The following is a 25650-nucleotide window of genomic DNA, read 5'->3' on the forward strand; positions in this document are numbered from 1 at the left end:
AACTGTTGCTCATCTCCGGTCAAACTGATACATCCATGTTACAAGGTGAACTAAAATGCCAGACATTGTGTTTGAACTTTGAGTATTCACCTATGTAGCGGCTGTTGACTGAATTACCTATGTGCAGTCTTTTGTATCCAAGTTAGATGTAGTCGTGTCCATACAGTCCAAACATTTCTCAAATGAAGACACGTGTAACATCAGATACCTATTCAGTTCCAAGGGTACACTAAATGAGGTAGTAGCTCTCAGCCAATTTTGAAATTGTAAGTGGTCATAGCATGGAAACATTACTGTCCAAATTCTGTGACCATCACACATTAGCTATTGTGAGAAGTTGTTTCAGCTCTGTGGCTGTCATTGACTGAATATCTTATAGAGCCTATTACTGGCTGCCCTACCATCCAATAGTAACACATTGCTGAAATATCTGGAGGAGGCAGAGAAAAAAAAAGTAGTTGTCACAGATTACAATGAAACATATTTTACTAATTCTGCTGACAGGCCAGTAGAGTTTATTCTCAGACTTTCAGTTTGATCTTTTTGTTGTGACTGATTCTTTACTGAATGATTCCATGACAGGAAATGTTTCCTTCACTGTGTACACATTTTTCATCAGGTTATTTTGCTATTATTTGATTTTCACACCTTGCACCACATTTAGAATGATAAATGAATCCAGACTGCTCCCTTGTCAAAGACACAAAGAAAATCTCCTCTCTATTAATTTTTTATGGTTGTGTACTTTCTTTCATCTTGCTTTGTTGTTAGTTTTTAATTTACATGAGCACTATAATCTGATATCAACAACTCTCTTTTCCTTGTCTCATTCTTTGAGACTCGTGTTTCATGGGCTAGGTGAATACATATGCTATTTTTAGTTTTGAATCATAATTCATGTTTTGCAACTTTTTGTTTTTGAGACTATATGTAACACATCATTGAGTATTCTCATTCTAGTTCAACATTTTATGATGCCTAAGTGAGAGTATCTAACTCCATATCTGAATGGGCAGAAAGAGACTGTGATTGCTGCAAAAACAACAAATATGAATGGATATTTTATAATAATTATTAGAATTCAATTTTGTGTTAAAAGTTTGGATGATTAGTCTATGCTAATTTTCGGCCTCATAAATTCAGATTATTTTCATTTTTCTTAACGTTGTCGGCTAAAAATATTTGTAATAGGCACAGCAGAATATAGCACTCCTAGAAGTCGCAATACTGAAACCCTAAGTTATTAGATGTAGTTAATCAAGCAATCAATTATCTATGGATTCACATATGTCTTTCCTGGTGGTCAACATAACGTAATCGAATTATTGTTAGGTTACATGATTCTATCACGTCAAGCATTTTGCCACAGTATTTTACCATACCCTATTTTGCTACACTCTCGTTTTTCATCCTCTGGAAAATGAAGTATTTAAGTCAAACCACTGATTCCGAAAAAGAATTGAAAATGCCCTGTGGTTAAAAGTTTCACACTAGTATAGTTCAGCTAATATTTTCCTAGACACTTCCTCACACATTCAACCAAGTTTCTGTAAAATGTTGCACTGTATATTCCAAACAGATCTATATTCGTTTGTGTGAAATGGCTATTTGGGTGAGAAACCTTGCACCGTTATCAGTTTTGTATCGTCAGTCATCAGAACTCGCATTTTCATCCTCCTGATTTTCTGTCTTGGGTCAAAGACGCGTCTTCTCCAGAATTTGCGTCACTATCCTTCTTTTACAGCCTTTACAGCCATTTCAATTATAAAGATGAAATTATTTTGTTAGGATACTGTTGTGCCACACTAACAATGAAGCCAATTTAAAAATGAAGTGAGATAATAATACACTGACGACAAACTCTTCGCATGCTCGCAAACTATTTCCGCTTATAAGCGCCTCACTGCTTTCACCACTGCTTTATTTCAAGTCAGGTAGGCGCGGTCTCAGTACTTCCGCCGCCGGCACCAGGTGTCTCGCTTCGCATACCTCGGGAGCGCGCTGCGAGCTGATTGGTGTTTCTCGTGGCAACCGATCACAACACAGCGCGCTGCCATTGGGTGCGTGGGTAACAGTACGCTGCAGGTAGTGGCAAGGCGTGGATGAGTGCATCTGGAATGTTGTGATAGCAGTGCAAAGCAATTGTTAACATTTGGGTGTAGCTGCCAGAAGAATGAAAATGAAGAGAGCTTTGTCTCGTCAAGGATTCTTTGCTACCTGCATTATTGCGGCAGTTATTTTGAAACCAGGTGAGCTTTGACGACACAACTAAGCGTACTCACAAATTTCGACGCTATTCAAATTCTGCAAACTGAGTTAGGTATAAATACTGAAGCTAGTAAATAAGATCGAAATATACCAGTTGTGCTTTCTGCTTAAGACTTGATTATTAATGGCATTGACTTCTAAAAGAGGGCGAAAAACTAGTGCAGTTTTATGTGCACAGCTAGTTTCCAAATCGAAATCGGAGGTTTTATGACATATCATTAATCATGAACAATGATGTTCTCCCAGGTGCATATAGCACTGAGACGCGGCGTAATTGACTTTCTAACTTAGCACTTAAGAGACCGTTATTGAATGCGGTATTCTTTATTAACGAGGCTGCTGTTAGAGCACTGTGGGACATAAGGAAAGATGTCTAAAAATTTCAATTTCCACTTGATGTTCATCTGCCACGACTGTTGCAAGTGAAATAGTAATTCTGTTTATGTAACAGTTCCGCCTTGGCAAATTCTCCCATATGGAGATCACTGTAAAGTACTTTATTTCTGCCATGTACATTTAGCAAAGGATAACCAGTGTTTCCTTGCACCAGCAATGATGGGAAAATGAGTTATTGTTCAGAAGTAGCGAAGTTAAAACTGAAAGATTTGTTTAGGCGGCGCATTTGCATCATCTGTCAGTTTATAGGGAAATACACTAAAAAGAGTGTATTTTAATTTTGCTACCCGTATCAGCAGTAATCTGAGCCAGGTGACTACTACGTAGTAGATACGTACTCCACAATTTTTGTAAAACTATTTATCAGCACTTGTTTCAGTTGTGAACTGGCGCAGCTGTACTTAATTTCGTCGTTACAGTGTTAAACGCTTTTAGGCTCTTCTAGAGACATGCGGTTCGTAACGTAGAACAATTTTGTGTACTTAAGCCATCAAATAAGCCTTCCGGCAACATGATTAAATCTTGGAGAGTGTAATAACGCTAATTGTGAGTCCTTAACACCCAAAGCGCCGCGACGAAGCATTGCACAATCCGTAAACGTGATGGCATCGGATCTTAAATGTAGCAAACTTTCGCGACTCGTCCCAAAGATTGAGTGTTGTCTTACCGGTAGTTCGTAGAGCAATATATGTCAACAATTTGTGGTCGGTACTTGCGTAGTAGGGAGAATCTTGCAGTTTCTTTTGTCCTTTATTGGCTGTTTTCCAAATCGTAAATTGATTACGGTTTTATGAATGTCAATGTTGGTCCGAATAGTCGTAATAGCACATTACTTCCCAGTCCCATTAACGGACTTATGTTTGAGATCACACACACTCTTTTAAACACGCCAAACCACACCACTCAGGCCCAGCTCTTTCGTAGCGAACAGATATGTTCCCACAGAATTGCTAATTAGTTTCTGTTGTTGCCCTTGTGCTCCTGCTTATGGCATTAACTCTTTTGGGGGTCGTCAGTCATTCCCATCTGTACGTCAGTTACTATTTATTTATTGTATTATTTTTAAGCACAGTGTTATATAAAATATACACAGTAGCACATGTAATTTACAAACAGACGTTTAAAGCTGCAATATAATCAATTGCTGTGTCGTCAGGAAATAGTTGAAAATCCTACGATGTATCCTGCTGGGACATTTCTGTGACAATGTGCTGCCCCACAACGGCATTGTAGCGATGGAGCCTTACCCCATAAATAAAAAGTCCGCGCTTCTGCCATGATCGGCGCTAATTCTGTTACTAAATAGATGGAATTTATTTTATTATTCTGCGCAGTTTATGAGTACAAAGAATTCCTACTCTGTTTCCGTATTTTGTAATGAATGAGATCGTAGCGAAGTTATTTTCATCCCATAATATTTGCATGATTTCAGTGTTTCAGTTTTCATATGCGTTATATCATGGTCTCATTTTAGCATCCGCCTCAGCATTAAATAATATTGCTACAGCAATTATTGTTGTACTTATATATTATTGTGACCACTTCACCTCCGAAACTGTACAGATTACCTCAACTTTAACTTAATTACATATCATGTACAACGATTAGTTCAGACACTGCCACCAGCTGATGTACCTCCATTTTGGTGTTCGTGGTCGTTGGAGCCTGTAAATGCGACGCGGCGATACAACTCAAGTTTGGTTATTTATTACTTTATTTTAAATATAAATTCTTCTTCAAACATAAGGAGGTGCTGACAGTATTTAAAGTTCTGTACAGATAGGATCGCGTCTAAAAGTCCATTTCTACCTAGTGCAGGTACCCTCCATAGTATAGAGCCTCTGTGGAAAGAAAATGCTAAATGAATGGCGACTATTCCACAACGGATATAAGACGAAGCGTAGAAGTATAGATAAAGGATACACTGAATGGAATGAGTGTAGCTGAAAAAAAAAAGAATTAAAATGCCATGAGTTAAAAGAAGCCCTCACTGTCTAGGCACTTACCATAATATAATTTTACCGAATGCGCAGAACCCAAAGAAACTCTGGTCATATGTAAAGGCTATCAGGGGCATCAAAGTTAGTGGCGAGATAATCATGGATGGCTAAGTTACAGAATTTGAACATAGCAAAACAAAAGCAGCAGAAATTCTGAACTCGGCATTTCCAACTGTCCCTTCAAAAAGAAAGATACAGATCTACTGGTCTAGTTTACTTCTTGCACTATTTCTGAAGTCGCCAAAACTGAACAAAGCTCCAGTGTGTGATGGAATATCACATATTCCTTACAGAGTTTGCGGCTCAGTTAGATCCTCTTTTAACCACAATGTACCATAGATCGCTCTAAAACAGAACTGTATACAGCAGTTACAAGAAAGCATGCGTCGCACCTGAATATAAGAAAATAAGCAGAAGTTATCTACAGAATTACTTCCGATATCCTGTAACATCCATATGATTTAGAATCTCAGAACGTCTCATTCAAACCAAATGAGGCATCCTGAACAGAATGACCTCCGCGGACTCTATGCATCCAGCGCCTGCTTTGCCCTTCCAGTGTACTTTTACCCACATTCTACATTATTTTGTGTTAAGTCGGGTGATGCTGAGGGAATTGGATTAGGAACTGAGACACTTAAAGTAGTAAAGGAGTTTTGCTATTTAGGGAGTAAAATAACCGATGATGGTCGAAGTAGAGAGGATATAAAATGTAGACTGGCAATGGCAAGGAAAGCGTTTCTCAAGAAGAGAAATTTGTTAACATCGAGTATAGATTTAAGTGTCAGGAAGTTGTTTCTGAAAGTATTTGTATGGAGTGTAGCCATGTATGGAAGTGAAACATGGACGATAACCAGTTTGGACAAGAATCGAATAGAAGCTTTCGAAATGTGGTGCTACAGAAGAATGCTGAAGATAAGGTGGGTAGATCACGTAACTAATGAGGAGGTATTGAATAGGATTGGGGAGAAGAGAAGTTTGTGGCACAACTTGACTAGAAGAAGGGATCGGTTGGTAGGACATGTTTTGAGGCATCAAGGGATCACAAATTTAGCATTGGAGGGCAGCGTGGAGGGTAAAAATCGTAGAGGGAGACCAAGAGATCAATACACTAAGCAGATTCAGAAGGATGTAGGTTGCAGTAGGTACTGGGAGATGAAGAAGCTTGCACAGGATAGAGTAGCATGGAGAGCTGCATCAAACCAGTCTCAGGACTGAAGACCACAACAACAACAACAACCTTGGAACTCCCTTTGCAGTTAGCAGATGTGGACTCTGTAAGCAATATTGCCCCTAGCGCATTGGAAGTGACCTTGCCGTCATTGCAAAAGATCTCCAATAGCTGCTGATAAAGAAAACGAAATCTGAAACTGCACAGAATTCTGGGAAATAATCGTGCGTAAAAGACTTTTTTGCGGTACTACAAAATCACAGCATCCAATTCGTTTAATTGTTGACTCATTATATTCCATTCTCCCCACACAATTGTATTGGATGTGTTGAACGGAAAGGAATGGGTACCTACAGTTTGCACGCACGTAAAACACACAAAAGGTGTGCTTCTATCGAAAGATTTAGAAGGTATGGTTTATAAAATAAGTTTTACGGTTGTTGAGCCTGATTTTGCAGTCCATTTTGTTGTTGCCCCATAGAATTGTAAGAGGATGGGGATTTCAGATCCATGAAATACTGATACGACAGTCAGTGACATCAAATCAAATTACGTTTATCCTTATCTGTACTTCCTCCTTCCTTTTGGCATTTCTATGAGTTGTTTTTGTGTTACGTTCTTTTTTTGAGTCTCATTTTTATCGTTACATTTACGTTTACTGGTTCACAGATGTTTGTATCTCAGACAGAAGAATACTGTCGTGATTCATTTATTTATTTATGCTGACTTAAGAACGGAAAAGGATTGCCGACAGCGTGTTCCAAGTGCTTAGAGACAGAAGAGGCTTGGAGATGAACTCTGTGCCGAATGACGTCTGCACAATGAAAATATTGACATTCAGATGAAGATAACCCGGAATAAAATTTTATCGTAGAACCTTGACATCTTCCCGGTTGATTCGACCTTATGTTGTACACAGCACAACGAAGAGAAGTACCCTGAACTGCCATAGTAAAAATGTAGAACATAAGTAGTTTATCAGATGTTGTATTGCCCGTCGTAGTTGTTATTGAGAAATCACGCCTATTATAGGCAAGACTCTATAACTCAAAACATGTGACCTAGTGATGTCTTTGAGCCGAGACAAACTGAGCACATTGTCACATGTAGGTGCCAGGCTTTCCGCAAGCTGCCTTTTCAAGAATCTAGCTTGACTACATCAGTTTCGATAAAACCGAGTAAACTGCACCGCATGTCCAACAATCGTGGATTGACTAGCCCAGGACATAACGTCGGAAGAAAAAGGGGTGACAGTGCAGCAGTTCAGCCATCCTCCAGACCCATCTCCTCGCCTGGGTACAGAAGTCAGCTTCCAACACGAGTATCTTTACTAATAGTTACACGTTGGTGAATACAAAGACCGACTTCGCCTCAGGGACACGCAGTGGTTCGTTCTGCAGGAGCAATGCAGTGACCAGAAGACTATAATTAGTATAAAGAAGTACCAGTTACATTTCGAGTCAGGAAGGGACATTTTCCATCGCACTATACCACTTTATAAGATTATTTTTCAGCCCGCTGTGATAGTTTTTTACGTAAAATCCGTTATTTGGTACCATTCTAAAAGATAGGTTAAAACTGCACGTGCGTGTCATGTATAGTATTTTGGCAGAGGCTGTGGGAAATGCTTGACCGTCACATGCGCGAGTTCCAAAAGCAGACAGCAACCTGTTGATACTCGTGGGCCACACAGTCTGTGCTTCTGTAGCACGAGGGTCGCACATATTTCCCACTTCCTGTTTTAAAGTCGCTCACATGAATGAATGTTATTCTATTGCTAATACATTGTCTGAAAGTCAAGGGCTCTTACAGATTCACGAAAAAACATTACTCAATTATACAAGCATTATTATTATTAATAATTATGAACGCCCTATGTATTATCATTAAAGTTCCAGTTTCAAAACTCTGCAGAAAGAGAACCATTGCACAGAATGATGTTAAATCTGAACAGCATATTATTAACGCAGAGGGAAACTTTGTGCAACAAAACAAATTTAACCAAAATTTTACCAATAGAATCATGACGTAAATTGGGGTCGGCTACAAATGATATATGAATCGCATGCGACGGTTGGGTTTGAGTTGCACATTACACCATCACTACTGTCCGATGTGCATGATTGCATAAGTTTGGCAGTCAGCAGTTTGTCGCACAATTAGACAGGTAAGCCCATCCGTCACGGCGAGGTCGTACGACGTCGGATGGGAAAAATCGGTTTTTAATTGTCCTGAGGCTGAAAACCGTGTAGAAAAGAAAGTTAGACCTGTTTCTAATTGTCTGGGGCCAAAAATCGCATAAAAAGCAAAATGATATCGGTTTCTAAACCGTCGTGAGACTGGTGCAAGACATATTCAATACGATGTCCACAAGGTGAAATCGAGAAACAGCATGTTCCATAAATGATCAGTGTCTCGGGGGTCATATTCAGAACGCGTTGCGCAATGTGCGCCTTCGATTCAGCTACGTTCGCAATTGGAGCACTGAACACAACATCTCGAAATGCGTATGCAGTAGTCTCTTCACTGGCCGTACAATGTGCAGAAGGGCGCCGTCTTACATAAAGACTACCCTACACACACACATCCACGCTGTTGAAGGGTTGGGAGACTGTGGTGCGCAAAATACTCTCGTAGCAGTCACCAGTGACGGTACAGATAACGGGGCACGCCGGACTCATCTCCGCGAAAAACTACGGCCATACGATAAACAATGTCATCAACTCGTACCACCGCCACGTTTGCAGAATGAACTTTTACCGGTTGATGTGCGTGCGTATTTTCCGTTGCCCGTATTCTTCGTATTGACATGTCCTTGGAGATGGAAATGGGCCTCTTCTGTCCACAGTATTTTCCCTTGACCATATTATTCGTATTGACATATCCTTGGAGTTGGAAATGGGCCTCCTCTGCCCACAGAACGCTTCATCGCCGTCCACTGTCCACTTCATGTAGGCAAGATATTCCAGAGCGAACGTTTGTCTTGCTGGGACGTCTGCACGAAGCAACTTCTGAATATGGGTGATTTTGTATGGATGACAACGAAGGACGTTTCGTAGGATTTTATGCACAGTGCTCGCAGGTATGTCCAACGTTCGGACAATTCCCCTTGCGCTGCATACTTGCACACCAACGCTCGACCGCTCCTGCAGTTCTGCGGCCACATCTTCGACAGAGGTCCGGTCAACTGTTTTCCTCCTTCTGCCACATAGTATCTCAAAAGAACCTGTCTTTTCGAATTTTGTATTCGTTTTCTCCAGATCCTTATCAGACATCGGACCAAAGCCCTTTTTCATGCCCTTAGAGTGTCCGGAATTTATGCAGGGCTACTGGCTCGCACTTACCGTTCTTGTAAAAGAGCTTTACCAGGGGCGTCTCGGACGCAAACTGAGGAACAGCCGTGTGCTTCGCTTATGTTGATATGAATATTCTGCCTCTCACAGCGCAGTCTGTTTGTCATTTATTTATTTATTCAATAATATGCTGTTCAAATTTGAAGTCATTCTGAGCAATAGTTGTCTTTCTACAGCGTTTTGAAGCTGAAACTTTAATTATGAACACCCTGTATAATAAAATATGATTTTAATGCGAACCTTGAGGTGAAGTTGACAAGCGACTCATCCCTAGGAATCTCCGTCCTTCATACCAGAATTTACAGATAAGGTAATGTAATCTCCTGATAAGAAAAAAATATATGTTCTAAAAACATTAATTAAATAAAATGGCTGGAATCAATGGGGATGAAAGCAATGAAAATGCCAGTAAAATCCGTTCATAAATTCTGAACTTCCAGTGTAAGAAGAATGCCGCGATAAATGTTGTTTTTTTTCCCAAATCAGGATTCGAAGTCGAATCACCTGCTTCATTTGGGCAGTTATCTTACCGAATGTTAGAACATTATAATGGCAGAGGACGGAAGGTATGCAGATAGTGTGTGAAGTCAAATGAAGCAACTTCATGGTTTTATAATACATCTGCATATGGAGCAACTTTTCATAACTTTGTTCAGGCTTTCATTTATTTCTTCCGTAATCAACTTGACTTCGGAATTGCCAATGCTACATAAAGCCTGTAGGCAGTATCCCTGTTAATGAAGTCTCCAGAGACGCATGTTTCGATGTCGTCCCTGGAACGTTGTCTCAGGACGAACAGGCAGAGGAAAGGATTAAGTCGCTTGTTCTGTACTGACATTATCTGACAGCGCTCATTTTTTCCCTTCGTTTGTAGGTATTTGACATGATGAAGAATTGCCTGGTTAACATTTCACAATCGCGTCCTCCTTCATTGTCTTCAGCGAACTTTGTCGACTATTCATTGTCTGTTTGTTGACGGAAGTTTTAATATTATAATGATATGCGAAATCAGTATCCAACGTGTTTCTTTTCGCGGAGCAATTTCGGAGCTTAAATTATTTATTATTTATGGTTGCCTAGAAGTAGACGTAACATATTATTTTGGGTCCAATCCAAGACATTTTTGAAATTGCTGAAGTATTAACGATTTACTGAGACATTAAGCTTTATTTATTTAGTTGCATTTTTCATTAGACGTGACTTTTTTCAGAAACTGTTTGTCTGTGACGTGGTCTGAACAACCAGTTTCAACAATATGTCTGTCTAAGTCGCTTTGACCTTTTCTGGACACATTTTCATTCCCCTTTCTCTTGACACTACTAGAATTTTTGTTAATGTGATGAGCAGTATAACAAAACAACTTATCCTAGAGTTTGTATTTTTTCACACAATGGAAAGGATCCTGAGTCATAATTTGAAGCCGGCCGGCGTGGCCGAGCGGTTCTAGGCGCTACAGTCTGGAACCGCGCGACCGCTGCCGCTAAGTTCTAGGGGACTGATGACCTCAGAAGTTAAGTCCCATAGTGCTCAGAGCCATAATTTGAACAGGTGCACCCGACTTTTCATTGAAATTTAGAAGTTTAACTTGAGTTCCCTTCTGCAGGCTGAAATATCGGAACAAATTTCACTGCACTTCTGTTTGAGCCATCTGTCGTTACTGTTACATAATTAATGTTCCCGGAATAACGCCACACATAAAATATAAACGGCAAAATAATGTTGACAATAACTGTCTCGGTTTTGGTTCTAGTAGCTGGAAATTTTGTATCATATAACTTTTTCACCAGTTTGAATGTGCAGTCTGACGTTTTGAAATTGAGCGTGATATGAAATTGTAGCCTCTTTTTCAGCACGCTCCAGATCACAATTCCCATCTCTGCCTTTTCAAAAACCTCTTATGTTTGGTGAAACGGTATCATTGGTAGCACTGCTATGTTTAGCTGTTTTCACTTGGTCTTTAACGTTACCCCTTCCTTTATGTGCAACGGAAAATTCTCCAGTACCTAGTGTGGAATAAAATTGCTACTGTCGTTACACAATTTTAAGTGTGAATTCCTTTTGCAGGTTTACACTAAACACATCCTTTTTTTTTTGCCCGTCGTTACACGATGAGACTAAAAATGAATAGAGATAAAATAATCAAAAACGTACAGACGAGTTACTTAACACGCAAAAACAACACAGACACATTGCCGCTGATGTGCTGCCAAATGACTAACAAGGAACTCCTTGAGTGCGAGGTCCCAAAAAGGCCAAAGATGTTTACGGGATTTGACGCCCCACACACTGCCTACCGTGCAACCACAATATTGGCAGTAGGTGGCGGGACTGAGATATTCAGTGAGACTACGGAGCGTAGTTCATCTGCTTAGGCGACGAGTAACTCACAATAGTGCCCAGCGTTTGTGGTGTTCATACAAAGCAGAGCAATGGCAACGATAAACAAAGCAAACATTGCGTTATATCTACAACAACAGTTGCCGAAGATGACATTTCGTCAGAAAGGAGACCAAGGAATTTCGCAGAGTGAGAAAGAAGTGCGAGATGAAATATTAGCGCTTCTGCAATATTAGTCAGCGGACTGTGTGGTGTCGTACACGCTCGACTGTGCACGGACAGTGAAAATATGGTGCAACTGTACACGGGCTCGTTCACTACCTATTTTTCATGTGGCTCATCTGCAAAAGGGGGTTGGTAGTGAACGGTTGCATTTGCGCCCCTAATACTGAGTCATATATTGGCTAGCCTTTGAACAGCAGTGAATTGAATACACAATTGTCTATACCACAACCTTGCGCAAAATGAGGTACACTATACAAGTTCAGATTGAAACTTATTTATTTAAAAAGCACTTCTAACTTTGTGGCCATGCATTTTTAAGTTCACAAATAAACCCGATCTGAATAATTAATATTCGCTGCAATTCGTACACATTGTTTATTGTCTCGCACCTACGCACTTTCACGTTGTTCCTTCACAGTTTATTCACATACACTGGCGTCCATACTTACACTCGCGGCACTTTGCCGCTCCGAACTTACCACCACAACGGACAAAAGACCTCCTTTTCCCGCACATATCCCCAGTCCTGAGTCGGTTCACGTGACACTACATGAATCAAAATAATTCCTAAACATGGCCACAATTCGTTTACTATTCTTATAAGATTTAAATACTTAAACTTAAATACATTACATAATTTTACACACATTTATCACCGGATCATTTTATAATTCGTTGTAATTAAAAAAATACTATGCACCGGAACTACGATGCTCATCAAAACGCAAAACAAGTATTTTCATGTCCATTTTGCATTACACAATTTTCACTCTGCATTCAATACATTATTTTATTCTTAAGCACAGAAAATTAAAATCAGAACTAATTTATGACATGCTATTAGATTTACATAATTAGAAATAACTCCATGTTTTGGCACAGTTTCACCCTCTCCCTTCATTTAATGACGTCTTTGCACGAAATATGAGACATACAGATACTTGTCTGGCACTGCAAAGATCGAAACTGAACGGTGCCTTCATAATAAAATAACTATTTACTTTGCAGTTGTTCTAAACTTCTTTATAACTTAATTCTACTATGAAACATTTTGATTGAAGTACATGAGCCCAACATATTATTTCTGCTGCTGTGCTTTAAATTTAAATTACGAACCACTTGGAAGAGCTCCATATTATTCCCCGTTACCTTAGAATGGGACCTGGATAGACTGAATGAACCAGAGGTTGAAGAGAATTTCAGAGGGAGCATTAGGGAACGATTGATAAGAACAGGGGAAAGGAATACAGTAGAAGAAGAATGGGTAGCTTTGAGACATGAAGTAGTGAACGCAGCAGAGGAGGACCTTGGTAAAAATACGAGAGCTTGTAGAAATCCTTGGGTAACACGAGAGATGTTGAATTTAATTGATGAAAGGAGAAAATATAAAATGCAGTAAATGAAGCAGGCGAAAGGGAATACAAAACTTCCCAAAAGTGAGATCGACAGGAAGTGCAAAATGGCTAGAGAACAAATGTAAGGATGTAGAAGCACATATCATTAGAGGTAAGATAATAACGCCTACAGGAAAGAGAACCTCCTGTATGAACATTAAGAGCTCAGCTGGAAAACCGATCCTAAGCAAAGAAGGGAAAGCAGAAATGTGGAAGGAGTATATGGGGGGTCTATACAAGGGAGATGTACTTGAGGGCAATATTATGGAAATAGGAGAGGACATAGGTGAAGATGAAATGAGGGAGACGATACCACGTGGAGAATTTGACAGATCACTGAAAGACCTCAGTCGAAATAAGTCCCCAAGAGTAGACATTCTATTAGAACTACTGATAGCCTTGGGGAAGACAGCTATGACAAAACTCTTCTATCTGGCGAGGAAGATGTATGAGACTGTCGAAATACCATCAGACTTCAAGAAGAATATAATAATTAAAATCCCAAAGCAAGCAAGGTGTTGACAAGAGTGAAAATTACCGAACTATCAGTTTAATGAGTCACGGATGCAAAATACTAACACGAATTCTTTACAGACGAATGGAAAAACTTTTAGAAGTCGACCTCAGGGAAGATCAGTTTAAATGTGGCAAGGGTAAAATGCAGGGAGCGAAAGGCTGTTTACAATTTGGACGGGAACCAGATGGCAGTTCTAAGAGTTGAGGGGCACAAAAGGGAAGCAGTGGTTGAGAAGGGAGTGAGACAGAGTTGTAGCCCATCCCCGACGTTGTTCAATCTGTATATTCAGGCACCAGTAAAGGAAACAAAAATAAAAAATAAACTGGAGTAGGAATTAAAGTCCTGGGAGAAAAAAAAAACTTTGAAGTTTACCGACAACATTGTAATTCTGTCAGAGACAGCAAAGGTCTTGAAAGAACAGCTGAACGGACTGGGAAGTGTCTTGAAAGGAGGATATAAGATGATCCTCAACAAAAGCAAACCGATGATAATGGAATGTTGTCGGGAAAAAAAAAAATCTGGTGCTGCTCAGAGAATTAGATCAGGAAATGAAACACTTAAAACAGTGTATGAGTTTTGCTATTTGGGCAGCAAAGTAACTGGTAATTGTCGAAGTAGAGAGTATATAAAATGTAGACTGGCGATGCCAAGAAAAGCGTTTCTGAAGTGAAATTTGTTAACATCGAGTATAGATTTAAGTACCAGAAAGTCTTTTCTGAAAGTATTTGCATGGAATGTAGCCATGTATGGAAGTGAAACATGGACCATAAACAGTTTAGACACGAAGAGAATAGAAGCTTTTGAAATGTAGTGATATAGGAGAATGGTGAAGATTAGATGGGTAGGTCATGTAACTAATAAGGAGATATTGAACAGAATTAAGGAGAAGAGTAATTTGTGGCACAAATTGACTGGAAGAAGGGATCGCTTGCTAGGACACATTCTGAGGCATCAAGGGATTACCAGCTTAGTACTGGAGAGAGCGCGGGGAGTATAAATCGTAGAGGGAGACCAGGAGATGAATACAGTAGGTAGATTCAGAAAGATGTAGGTGCCAGCAGTTACTCGGAGATGAAGAGGCTTGCACAGGATAGAGTAGCATGGACCGAAGACCACAACAATAATAATGGCTGTGTAATCACCTGTTCTTTGCATCAGTGCGTCACCTTTCGCTACCTCAGTCTGCATCTAGATCACGTGCAAGCCACTATACACTGCATTCCAACCGGTACGTCGTACACGTATTAGCTATTTTATGTCTTCTTCAGTTTTCGTATGGAGCGAGGGAAAAGCAATGTCTGCATGTCTCTGTACGCAAGCTAAATTATCATATCTTATTCTCACGAACATTACGCGGCCATTAACATTGCCCCGCAGTCTTCAGACACCAGAAGTTATCCAACAAGGTTTGGTGAAAAGAATGTCACCTTTTCTTCCAATATCTCATTTATGTTTCCTGAGCATACACATTTGTGTGATCTATCCCAAACTCTTACGATACCAGTAGCTTGCTTCAGAATTTCTTCTGTGTGTATTGTCAGGCCAAACACTGGAACAGTTCACCAGAATTTGTCACACTTTTAAGGTTTTCCTTTAAATATGTTCTGCACTTTCCTGGAACCATACTGACATAACCAAGTCTTTCCTTCATCTTCCGTGCTATTGATTCGCCTCTTAGTATTGGCCCTAAATGTTGAAGTAGCCTACTAGTTAACCACTAACGTTGTCCTTGAATCCTTTAGGGCCCTTTCTCTTTGCTATGGACATAATCATGAATTTGAACACATTTAAAGAGAGCTGTCATTCATTACACCAAGTCACTTTCGGCGTTCGTCAACTTCTTTCTTCAAAATGGCTCTGAGCACTATGGGACTTAACATCTCTGGTCATCAGTCCCCTAGAACTTAGAACTAGTTAAACCTAACTAACCTAAAGACATCACACACATCCATGCCCGAGGCAGGATTCGAACCTGCGACCGTAGCAGTCGCGCGGTTCCGGACTGAGCGCCTAGAACCGCTAGACCACCGCGGCCGGCACTTCTTTCTTCAACATTCTTAATTCTTGAAACGAACGTTTCTTCTGATTTACGAATCAACTCACTAGTTGCATCGTTACCGGTGTAACTCCATTTGTAACACTTAAACTAATCCTAATATTTTATTAATTTTTCGAAATTTGTGGTAAGGACTATGGGACCAAACTGCTAAGGTCATCGGTCCCTAGACTTACGCACTACTTAATCTAACTTAAACTGATTTACGCTAAGAACAACACACACACCCGTGCCCGAGGTAGGGCTCGAACCTCCGACGGGGCAGCCGTGCGAACCGTGACAAGACGCCTTAGACCGAAAGGCTACCCCGCGCGGCAATATTTTATTAGTACTTCAGTTATGACACTGTTGTCTAATCTAAGTGTGCAATAGATTTTTATGGACAGACGTTTATAAAGAATATTACTAATATTTTTTTGTGTAGAGTGAAGAATAAAATATAGATTTATTCGGTGGAATTTGGCTGGAATGAGCCGGCTGCTGTGACCGAGCGGTTCTAGGCGCTTCACTCTGGAACAGCGCGACCGCTACGGTCGTAGGTTCGAATCCTGCCTCGGGCATGGATGTGTGTGATGTCCTTAGGTTAGTTAGGTTTAAGTAGTTCTAAGTTCTAGGGGGCAGATGATCTCAGATGTTAAGTCCCATAGTGCTCAGAGCCATTTGAACCGTTTGGCTGGAATGGTAGTTGCTAGGGAGGTGGCAGGGAGGGGTGCGCAGTGAAAAAATAAACACGAGGGATAGAAGGAAGGGAAAAAATGCAGAAAAGAACGGTAGTGGAGAAAACAATTGGGATTTGCTTCAGGCGAAAGGACCTAACTACTGTTTCTCTTTTTGAAACAGAAATTACAACAATTACAGAAGAAATGACTTTGTTTTCTTAAATTCGGCATAGCGCTGGATCTTGCGTAGAGTGCAGCGTAACTTTGTTACAGTAAAGGTTTGAAGCAGTTGAGCTGGATTTAGAGGGTACGTTTATTTATTGGATGGGTACGTCCATGACATTACACGGCTCAGATCTTGTATTACGATTGTCACTAGATGAGAAGTATTTTTATATGTGAAGAGAGGTGTGCAAACATATTTCATATGTAATGCGCAAAGCATCCATAGTTTCCTTTACACGTCTAGAGCTTTCACTAACTGTTAGAGGTATAGTATTAAATCTAAATTGTGAAGGTTCGACTGAACCAGTGGGTACAAAAGCTTCTTTTTCACGTTGGACGGAAAAATGTTTCCAGACTTTTGAGTACGTGGACATAAGACAGCGTATTCTGTCCAATGAGATACTCGACCAATATTCGACCAATATTCATAAAGATTCTTTGCCACTTTTTCGTACAGTGTTTGGATACCTAAAGAAGATTAATAGGAAAGCGATCGCGAAATTCGAGTCTGATTAGATTCGGATGAGAATTTAAAGTTCGTTATGATGGCTACACATTTAATTTTAGGCTCAGATTCTGTTGTCTGCTCAGCACAGAGTATTGGTCAGAAACGATATCCTCAGATTTGGCAAATTAAGCAAAGCTGAAGATTTTCAACACATACATGGATCTGCAGGAGAACAACGCGTACGAGATGTCATTGAAATACAGGGGGAACAGTAGCTGATTTAATAGTGAGTCTCGTGATACTGCCTGAGAGAGTTCACTGTTCAAGACGACTTTCATTTCCGCAGATGATACGCTACCCCTTATCTTCCCAGTATTTTGAAAATCAGTTTAACACAGTGTCTGAAAAATTTGGGCCTTTTTGTGACTAGGATATCAGAGGTGCAGATATCAAATACTTTTCTGGAATTTATAGTGTCAATACCGTGGTCTCACCATTATCTATGTCACTTTTCTTACAAATTAGTGCAAAGTTAGTGTTACGTGAGTATTTGCTGCTGACATATTTCACGCGTACAGGAAATTAATTCTATCTTAACCTAATGTCCTATTGGCTTTTACATTATTCCCATCTGTGTAACAATGTCACCACTCCTTCAACCTTTACAACTCCATTCTAGTAACGTATATTTCTTGGTAGCTCGTGTGCCTGAGCAATCAGTGTGTTTTATTGTGGCACTCAGAGGAACCGATTTGGTTCCCGGTGACACGAAGGATTTTTCTTCGATGGAACGACTGAAACGAGGTTCTTTCAACCTACTGGGAATTACTGAGAAGAAATCTGAAGGGCAAGTCACTCCGGTTTCGAAGACTCCTTAAGCGACGGTGAGAGCTGTACACAGACCACATGTGGCCCCAATACCGCCCCTCAGTGAAGTATCAGGTACACGATAAAGCTGCGGTCGATCGATAGTCCAATATTCTGTACGGGAATAAAATCATAGGGCAGAGAGATGGAATTACAGTAGGCTTTCCGGTAGCATTTGGTCTACACTGACGAAAAAAATCGCATTACCAAGAAGGGACTGTGCGGCATATACGAAAGATGGTACGCGTGTTTCTACATCTGAAAGATGATGTCTATTCAGATTTCGCGTCAGACGCATAAGAGTGGCGCTGGTAGAACCACTACGAGGCGGCAAATCATGTTTGCTTTAAATGTGTGCTGTAACGGACGTGAGCGTTAGTTACCTTTGAGATTGGAAGTGGTGGGTCGATGTCAGTTATGAATGTCTTAAAGGCGACAAACACCTTGCTGAGTTTGAACGAGGTCGTGTAATAGGGCTACGAGAAGCTGGATGCTCCTTGTGCGATATTGCGGAAACACCTGGCAAGAATGTAGCCACTGTACATGATTGCTGGCAGCGATGATCACGAGAAGGTACGGTCGTAAGAAGGCCGGGCTTCAGATGGCCATGTGGCACTACCGAGAGGGAAGACAATTCTGTTCGGCATGTGGCTCTGGTGCATCGTGCTTCATCTGCAGCAGCAATTTGAGCAGCAGTTGACACCATAGTGACACAACGAACTGTTACAAATCGATTACTTTAAGGACAGCTCCGAGCCAGACACCCTGTAGCGTACATTCCACTAACCCCAAACCACGGCCATTTGCGACTTGAGAGGTGTCAATAGACAACTCATTGCTGGTAGGGTAGAGGTCTGTTACGTTTTCTGATGAAAGCTGATTCTGCCCCGCTGCCAGTGATGGGGAGTGAGTTGGTTAGGAGAAGGTCAGTTGAGGGCCTGCTACCAACCTGTCGGTGTGCTAGACACACTGGACCTACATCTAGAGTTATGTTTTGGGACGCCATCTCGTATGGCAGCAGGAGCACTTTCATGGTTATCTCACGCACCCTGGTTGCAAATGTGTACGTCAATTTGGTTATTCTATCTATTATGCTGCCATCTATGAGCAGCATTCCATGGGTTGTTCTCCAACAGGACAGTGTTCGCCCACATACCGCTGTTGTAACCCAATATGCTCTACAGAATGTCAACATGTTACCTTGGCCTGCTCGATCACCAGATATGTCTCCAATCGACCTCGTATGGAACATCGGACGGCAACTCTAGCGTAATCCACAAACAGCATTACCGTCCCTGTGTCCCTGTATTAACCAACCACGTGCAACAGGCATGGACATTTGGCACCTGTACAACATAACGCATTCACGTCTGCATGCTTGCACTCAACATTCTGGCGGTTACATCGTTTATTAATGTACCATCATTTTACATTTGCAATGACTTTTTCGCACTTACTTTAACCTGTGATCTTGCAATGTTAACGCCCAAATATGTTACGTAGACAACTGTTTTCCCGAAATTTTCTAACTTTCATTAATTATTTAGCTTTAAATTCCGTGCCGTATCCTGTAAACAAGAGTCGTCCCTTGTTATTTTCAGGGAAATTGTGCAAATGATCGATGTTACTCAAACCATCTAACAAGCTACACACACGCCGTTAGGTGATCTGTAGTGGACGACTGGGTAGGGAAGCAAAATTACCTACATTTTATTAGCGTCTATGTTGCCCACATAAGAACGTAGAGATGGAAGATCATAATATGTGTATTCTGGATACAGAAGTGTGCAGAATCTTCAGGAAAAAATTGGGACATACAATCTACATCTACATGGATACTCTGCAAATCACATTTAAGTGCCTGGCAGAGGGTTCATCGAACCACCTTCACAATTCTCCATTATTCCAATCTCGTACAGCGCGCGGAAAGAATGAACTCCTATATCTTTCCGTACGAGCTCTGATTTCCCTTATTTTATCGTGGTGATCGTTCCGCCCTATGTAGGCCGGTGTCAACAAAATATTTTCGCATTCGGAGGAGAAAGTTGGTGATTGGAATTTCGTGAGAAGATTTCGTCGCAACGAAAACCGCCTTTCTTTTAATGATTTCCAGCCCAAATCCTGTATCATTTCTGTGACACACACTCCCATATTTCGCGATAACACAAAACGTGCTGCCTTTCTTTGAACTTTTTCAATGTACTCCGTCAGTCCTATCTGGTAAGGATCCCACACCGCGCAGCAGTATTCTAAAAGAGGACGGTCAAGCGTAGTGTAGGCAGTCTCCTTAGTAGGTCTGATACATTTTCTAAGTCTCCTGCCAATAAAATGCAGCCTTTGGTTAGCCTTCCCCACAACATTTTCTATGTGTTCTTTCCAGTTTCAGTTATTCGTAATTGTAATACCTAGGTATTAAGTTAAATTTACGGCTTTTGGATTAGACTGATTTATCGTGTAACCGAAGTTTAACGAGTTCTTGTTAGCACTCGTGTGGATGACCTCACATTTTTTGTTATTTAGGGTCAACTGCCACTTTTCGCACCATTCAGATATTTTTTCTAAATCGTGTTGCAGTTTGTTTTGATCTTCTGATGACTTTATTAGTCGATAAACGACAGCGTCATCTGCAAACAACGGAAGACGGCTGCTCAGATTGTCTCCCAAATCGTTTATATAGATAAAGAACAGCAAAGGGCCTATAACACTACCTTGGGGAACGCCTGAATTCACTTCTGTTTTACTCGATGACTTTCCGTCAATTACTACGAACTGTGACCCCTCTGACAGGAAATCGCAAATCCAGTCACATAACTGAGACGATATTCCATAAGCACGCAATTTCCCTACGAGCCGCTTGTGTGGTACATTGTCAAACGCCTTCCGGAAATCCAGGAATACGGAATCGGTCTGAAATCCCTTGTCAATAGCACTCAGCACTTCATGTGAATAAAGAGCTAGTAGTGTTTCACAGGAACGATGTTTTCTAAACCCATGTTGACTGTGTGTCAATAGACCGTTTCCTTCGAGGCAATTCATAATGTTCGAACAAAATATATGTTCTACAATCCTGCTGCATATCGACGTTAACGATATGGGCCTGTAATTTAGTGGATTACTCCTACTACCTTTCTTGAATATTGGTGTGACCTGTGCAACTTTCCAGTCTACAGAAAACCAGTGCGCACCATCAGGTACCTACATGGTGTGGTGGTAATCTTTAGTTAAGTGGGCTCTGTACAGGATGCCATCCTAACAGATATTGTAATAAATGTGTACATAAACTCAAAGAGCTTCTATTAGTCGTCACTTAAAAACGCACACTGGTTGCTTTGGACACGCTTTAGGTGGTGTAGAACTGGTAACGCGTGTCTTGTGATACTCCACCGGTGACGTTGAGTCACGGCAGTGACTGGGTGTGCATATGACAGTCGTCAGCATAGAATCAGCGGAGATAGAGCTACGTGGATGTGAGAATAGAAAAGAGCTAACGTATTTGGACGTGCCCATAACCACACCGTGATTAAAATTGCCCGATTTGTTCGTGTATTGACGAGGAGTGTCCAATGTGGCTACAAGGAATGGTGTATAACTTGCAGCCATGTAACACGGCGTAAGAATTGTGGTCATAGAAAGATCCTGACGGACAGGACCAGAGATGTCAGCACCAGAGATGTCAGTGGATATCGGTTATACACTCGACAGCAGTTGCGGGTAAGTCTCATTTCACAGCATTTCCTGCAAACGTGACGTCATTTTGACGTCGCGCACAATATAACCGACCGCATGATCTGTTATCGACTTTGTAACAAGTAAGAATATGCTCCTGTTCCTTGACTCACTCGCTGCAATGTAAGTTGTCCCCTTATGTTTGTGCCTAACCACTTGAAAATGGCTAAATATTTATTTCATCCTTCGTTTCTTAATCAGACAGAAATGTATATGATATCGAATAGTGCAGAACATACTTGTATTGCATTCGTAAGAAAGTCCCAGAATGTGAATACTGCACTAACATGAAAAAAATATTTGCCTGTGGCGAGATGCAAACCGACATCTTTCGACTGTAGAATATACATTATCCATTGCCCTAGCGCTTAGTACTGTCTTAGTTATCATAGTATCTCTTAAAGTCTTATATTGTTGATAATGACAATATTTACGTGTTAAGTGTTCCGTCTGCATACTGCAAATTATAATACAAAAAAATGGCTCTGAGCACTATGGGAGTTAACTTCTGAGGTCATCAGTCCCCTAGAACTTAGAACTACTTAAATCTAACTAACCTAAGGACATCACACACATCCATGCCCGAGGCAGGATTCGAACCTGCGACCGTAGCAGTCGCGCGGTTCCAGACTTTAGAGCCTAGAACCGCTCGGCCACTCCGGCCGGCAATTATAATACAAGCATGGTTTAGACTTAATTTGTAGATTATTGTCAAAAACAACTCACTCGGGAAAGAGCACTCTTATATGAAGGCATTAACCGTCGATAAATAAGCATGTGACATTTAATTGTAGCAATAATTATAACACATCGTTCCAAAAATGAGGTGTTTTTACAAATCTCAAATACGTGTACGTGAAGTCTTGTGAGAGGTCCTATCGAACGCTAACGAAGTCGACAGCGGTTACTACAGTCGTCGATATTGCGCGCGACGTCACAGGAAGTGTTGTGAGCAGTTGCTGCTGTCAGTGAATGCACGTTTCCGATTGGGCATTGGAGGGAAACTGCGTGCAGTGGACATTTGGATTCGCGTATCCCGGAAAAGTCGATTGCTTTCAGCAGCACATACAGCTGCATGTCTTTAATGGGCAAAACATCACAGAAATTGGACGCTCAATGACTGGAGACGTGTAGTGTTGCCCAACGAGCCACGGTTTTACCTCTTTTCAAGTGACGGCAACACGTCGAATGTACAGAGTACCCAATGAGGAGTTCAAGCCGCAATATGTGAAGGGTGAACCTGTATTTCTGGTCGGAGGTGGTCTGTGATATTTTGCAAGTTTTTTTCTTACCATGGTCACTCATTAATTCATTGTACATTGAATCAGTATCTTTTATTTCAACTTTCTCGGTATCGGGGTGTTGCCCTTTTTTTATATATATCTTCGTCATAAGTGTGCTGTGGACACCCTCGTCCTCCCAGCCTTATTCACAGAGTTGCATGCCTATGTTCCTGATTTGAACAACTCTCAGACAATCGCTCCGCACCTCAACTGTGCCGCTAAATGACTCGATCTTAGTCCGATACGAAAGATCAGGGACTGTTTGTAACAGCGAGTCCAATGTAACAGTCCAGTCAACATCCCCAGAATTTGATAGCGAACACGACGAGATCTTACACAACGAGGGACGAAAGCTGAATCCGGTGTACGTGAATAAACTTGTGGACTCTCTTTCTCGCAGAATCGAGACCATTATTATGACCCTATACTCTATTAGCACGATGTCTCCGGGGACATCAATTTTTTTTGTCCTGTGGTATGAGATTTTGCAATGCCCACGAGGGATCCCTCAAGGGGACATTGTATGTCCTATGCCCCAATGTTAAATTATCGAATTTTATGACCCATCATCTTGGAAACTTTTTAAGACACCAACGTACAATTTTCCATAATTATTGAATGCACCTTTCTAGGTACACTGAATTAGAATTATTGTTAAAATTGTGTTGTGGGGCATGTTATTCTTTTTTTTTTCAAACACTCAATTTTTGACAGAATTTTGTAAATAAATGAACTTAAAAACGAAGCAACTCACGATATTTTAATTATTCTAGTTCCATATGTGTTGAATCTCACACTTGCCATGCTGTGAAAATTTCATGTCTCTACCATCAATACTTTTTTAGAAAACGGATCATTTATTGCAAAAATTTAGTTCAGAGATATTGAGGTTTAAAACTTTTTTTATAACAAATTCTTATACAGACTTACATTTCTGCGCCTTTTATGCACTAGAATTGCCCTGGCCCATAGTCTTCGTCTTTCAGTGTCCTAACAGCCCAGTGCTTGCCTCCTTTTCTTTCTTGCTTCTTTTGTATTTGCTGAGCAGCTAACTCTGCTTTACGTACACGAAGCTCATCCAGTTGCCGCAGTCCATTAGCTGTGTTCTGTCCAAATCTTACCCCTAACTTCTCCAGAACCCTAAGTCTTTCATGGTTCCCACCATTAAAAGTTATAACAGCATCAGACACTCCTATCTTCAGAGCCATACGGCCAACAAATACATTTTTAGGCACACGGCACCACACAACATGTTGGCAGGACTCATTCAGATTCTGGGTCTTCCCAGGTAAACACTTCTTCACTTGCTCAGGATTTGCCAAATCTCTGTAAATAGGTTTGATTGCCTCCATTACTGCCAAAGTAAGAGAATGGTTCAAAAATGGTTCAAATGGCTCTGAGCACTATGGGACTCAACTGCTGAGGTCATTAGTCCCCTAGAACTTAGAACTACTTAAACCTAACTAACCTAAGGACATCACACACATCCATGCCCGAGGCAGGATTCGAACCTGCGACCGTAGCGGTCTCGCGGTTCCAGACCGCAGCGCCTAGAACCGCACGGCCACTTCGGCCGGCGCTAAGAGAATGTTTATGGGTAAATTATGCAGGGTGCCAGAAAATTCAGCTTGCCTATATTTACATGAAGTGTTTTGTGGAGGTGGGCACAAAGCATGACATGGCTTTTCATCGGTTGATATTCGATGAAAGAAAGTGCTCCACACAGCTCTTTTCATCTTTTCGAAACTGTCACAGTTATCTCGGTTGATATTCGATGAAAGAAAGTGCTCCACACAGCTCTTTTCATCTTTTCGAAACTGTCACAGTTATCTCTAATGGCCTTCCCATAATATTCCTGTCATTCATCAGTTACTTTGTCTGTTAGTCTTCCAGCAAATTTTATTGTCTTGTCATCAGACAGTTTTGTTTACCCAACTTGGTTTTTAGGTTACGCAGACGTGTTCCCAAACTTTTCTTGCCATGTCCTACACACTCAAGTTTTTGTATAGGGACGTCATATGACTTACTGTTTTGTACTGCAATGAAAGCCTTGCTGTCTCCAACACCTAAGTAATTCACATACTACACACGCAAACGAAGTTGACACTCGGCGCGATGGTTGATGGGAGCGACTGTAAAGGCATCCCATTTACAGTCGCTCCCATCAGCCACCGCGCCGAGTCTCAACTTCGTTTGCGCAAACAATATCTGACACCTCTCTCCTTCTGCGAATGCTGGAAAATGTTAACTGCTCCTTTTACCTCCATTCCTCCAGCTGCGCCAACATAATTTTTCATACACTGCTGCTTATGAAGTAATCTGTTCTGGTTCATTGTACAACTTTGGCAGTACTTACTGAGAACTTCAAAATTCAAAACTTTTCCAGTGTCAATAAAACCATTTTTGGAACTAAACCCACGCTTTTGCCAGGATCCATTCACAGCAATGCTGATGTCTGTGTCACCCTCATTTTGTTCAACAGCTTCTGATGTAGCAGCAACCATTGAATCTTCAGCCACAGCATTTACAGAGTCCTCAATTGGTGTTACATGTTTCGTATACCTAGAAGGTGGTTTTAGCAAATTCAACACAGTGCAGAGAACATTACAAGCCCTTTCGCCTTTACCAATGCATCTAAGGCCATAGAACAGTCTCACATTAGTTTCATACAATTCATTACCTGAACACTTTGATGAAGTATGAAATGCTTTTTCGTTTTTGCACT

The 25650-nt window shown here is 40.9% G+C and overlaps 1 protein-coding gene across 1 annotated transcript in view; it reads left to right on the plus strand.

The window, feature by feature from the left end:
- Positions 1-2041: 2041 nt before the first annotated feature.
- Positions 2042-25650, plus strand: part of LOC126252769 (uncharacterized) — a 126099-nt gene continuing 102490 nt past the window's right edge. Inside the window, exon 1 of the mRNA XM_049953700.1 lies at positions 2042-2249. Within this exon, the coding sequence (XP_049809657.1) occupies positions 2174-2249 (76 nt within the window). The 5' untranslated portion in view covers positions 2042-2173. The remainder of the gene's footprint in view (positions 2250-25650) is intronic.

This window comes from Schistocerca nitens, chromosome 1, assembly GCF_023898315.1.
Source record: "Schistocerca nitens isolate TAMUIC-IGC-003100 chromosome 1, iqSchNite1.1, whole genome shotgun sequence".
Classification (NCBI taxonomy): domain Eukaryota; kingdom Metazoa; phylum Arthropoda; class Insecta; order Orthoptera; family Acrididae; genus Schistocerca; species Schistocerca nitens.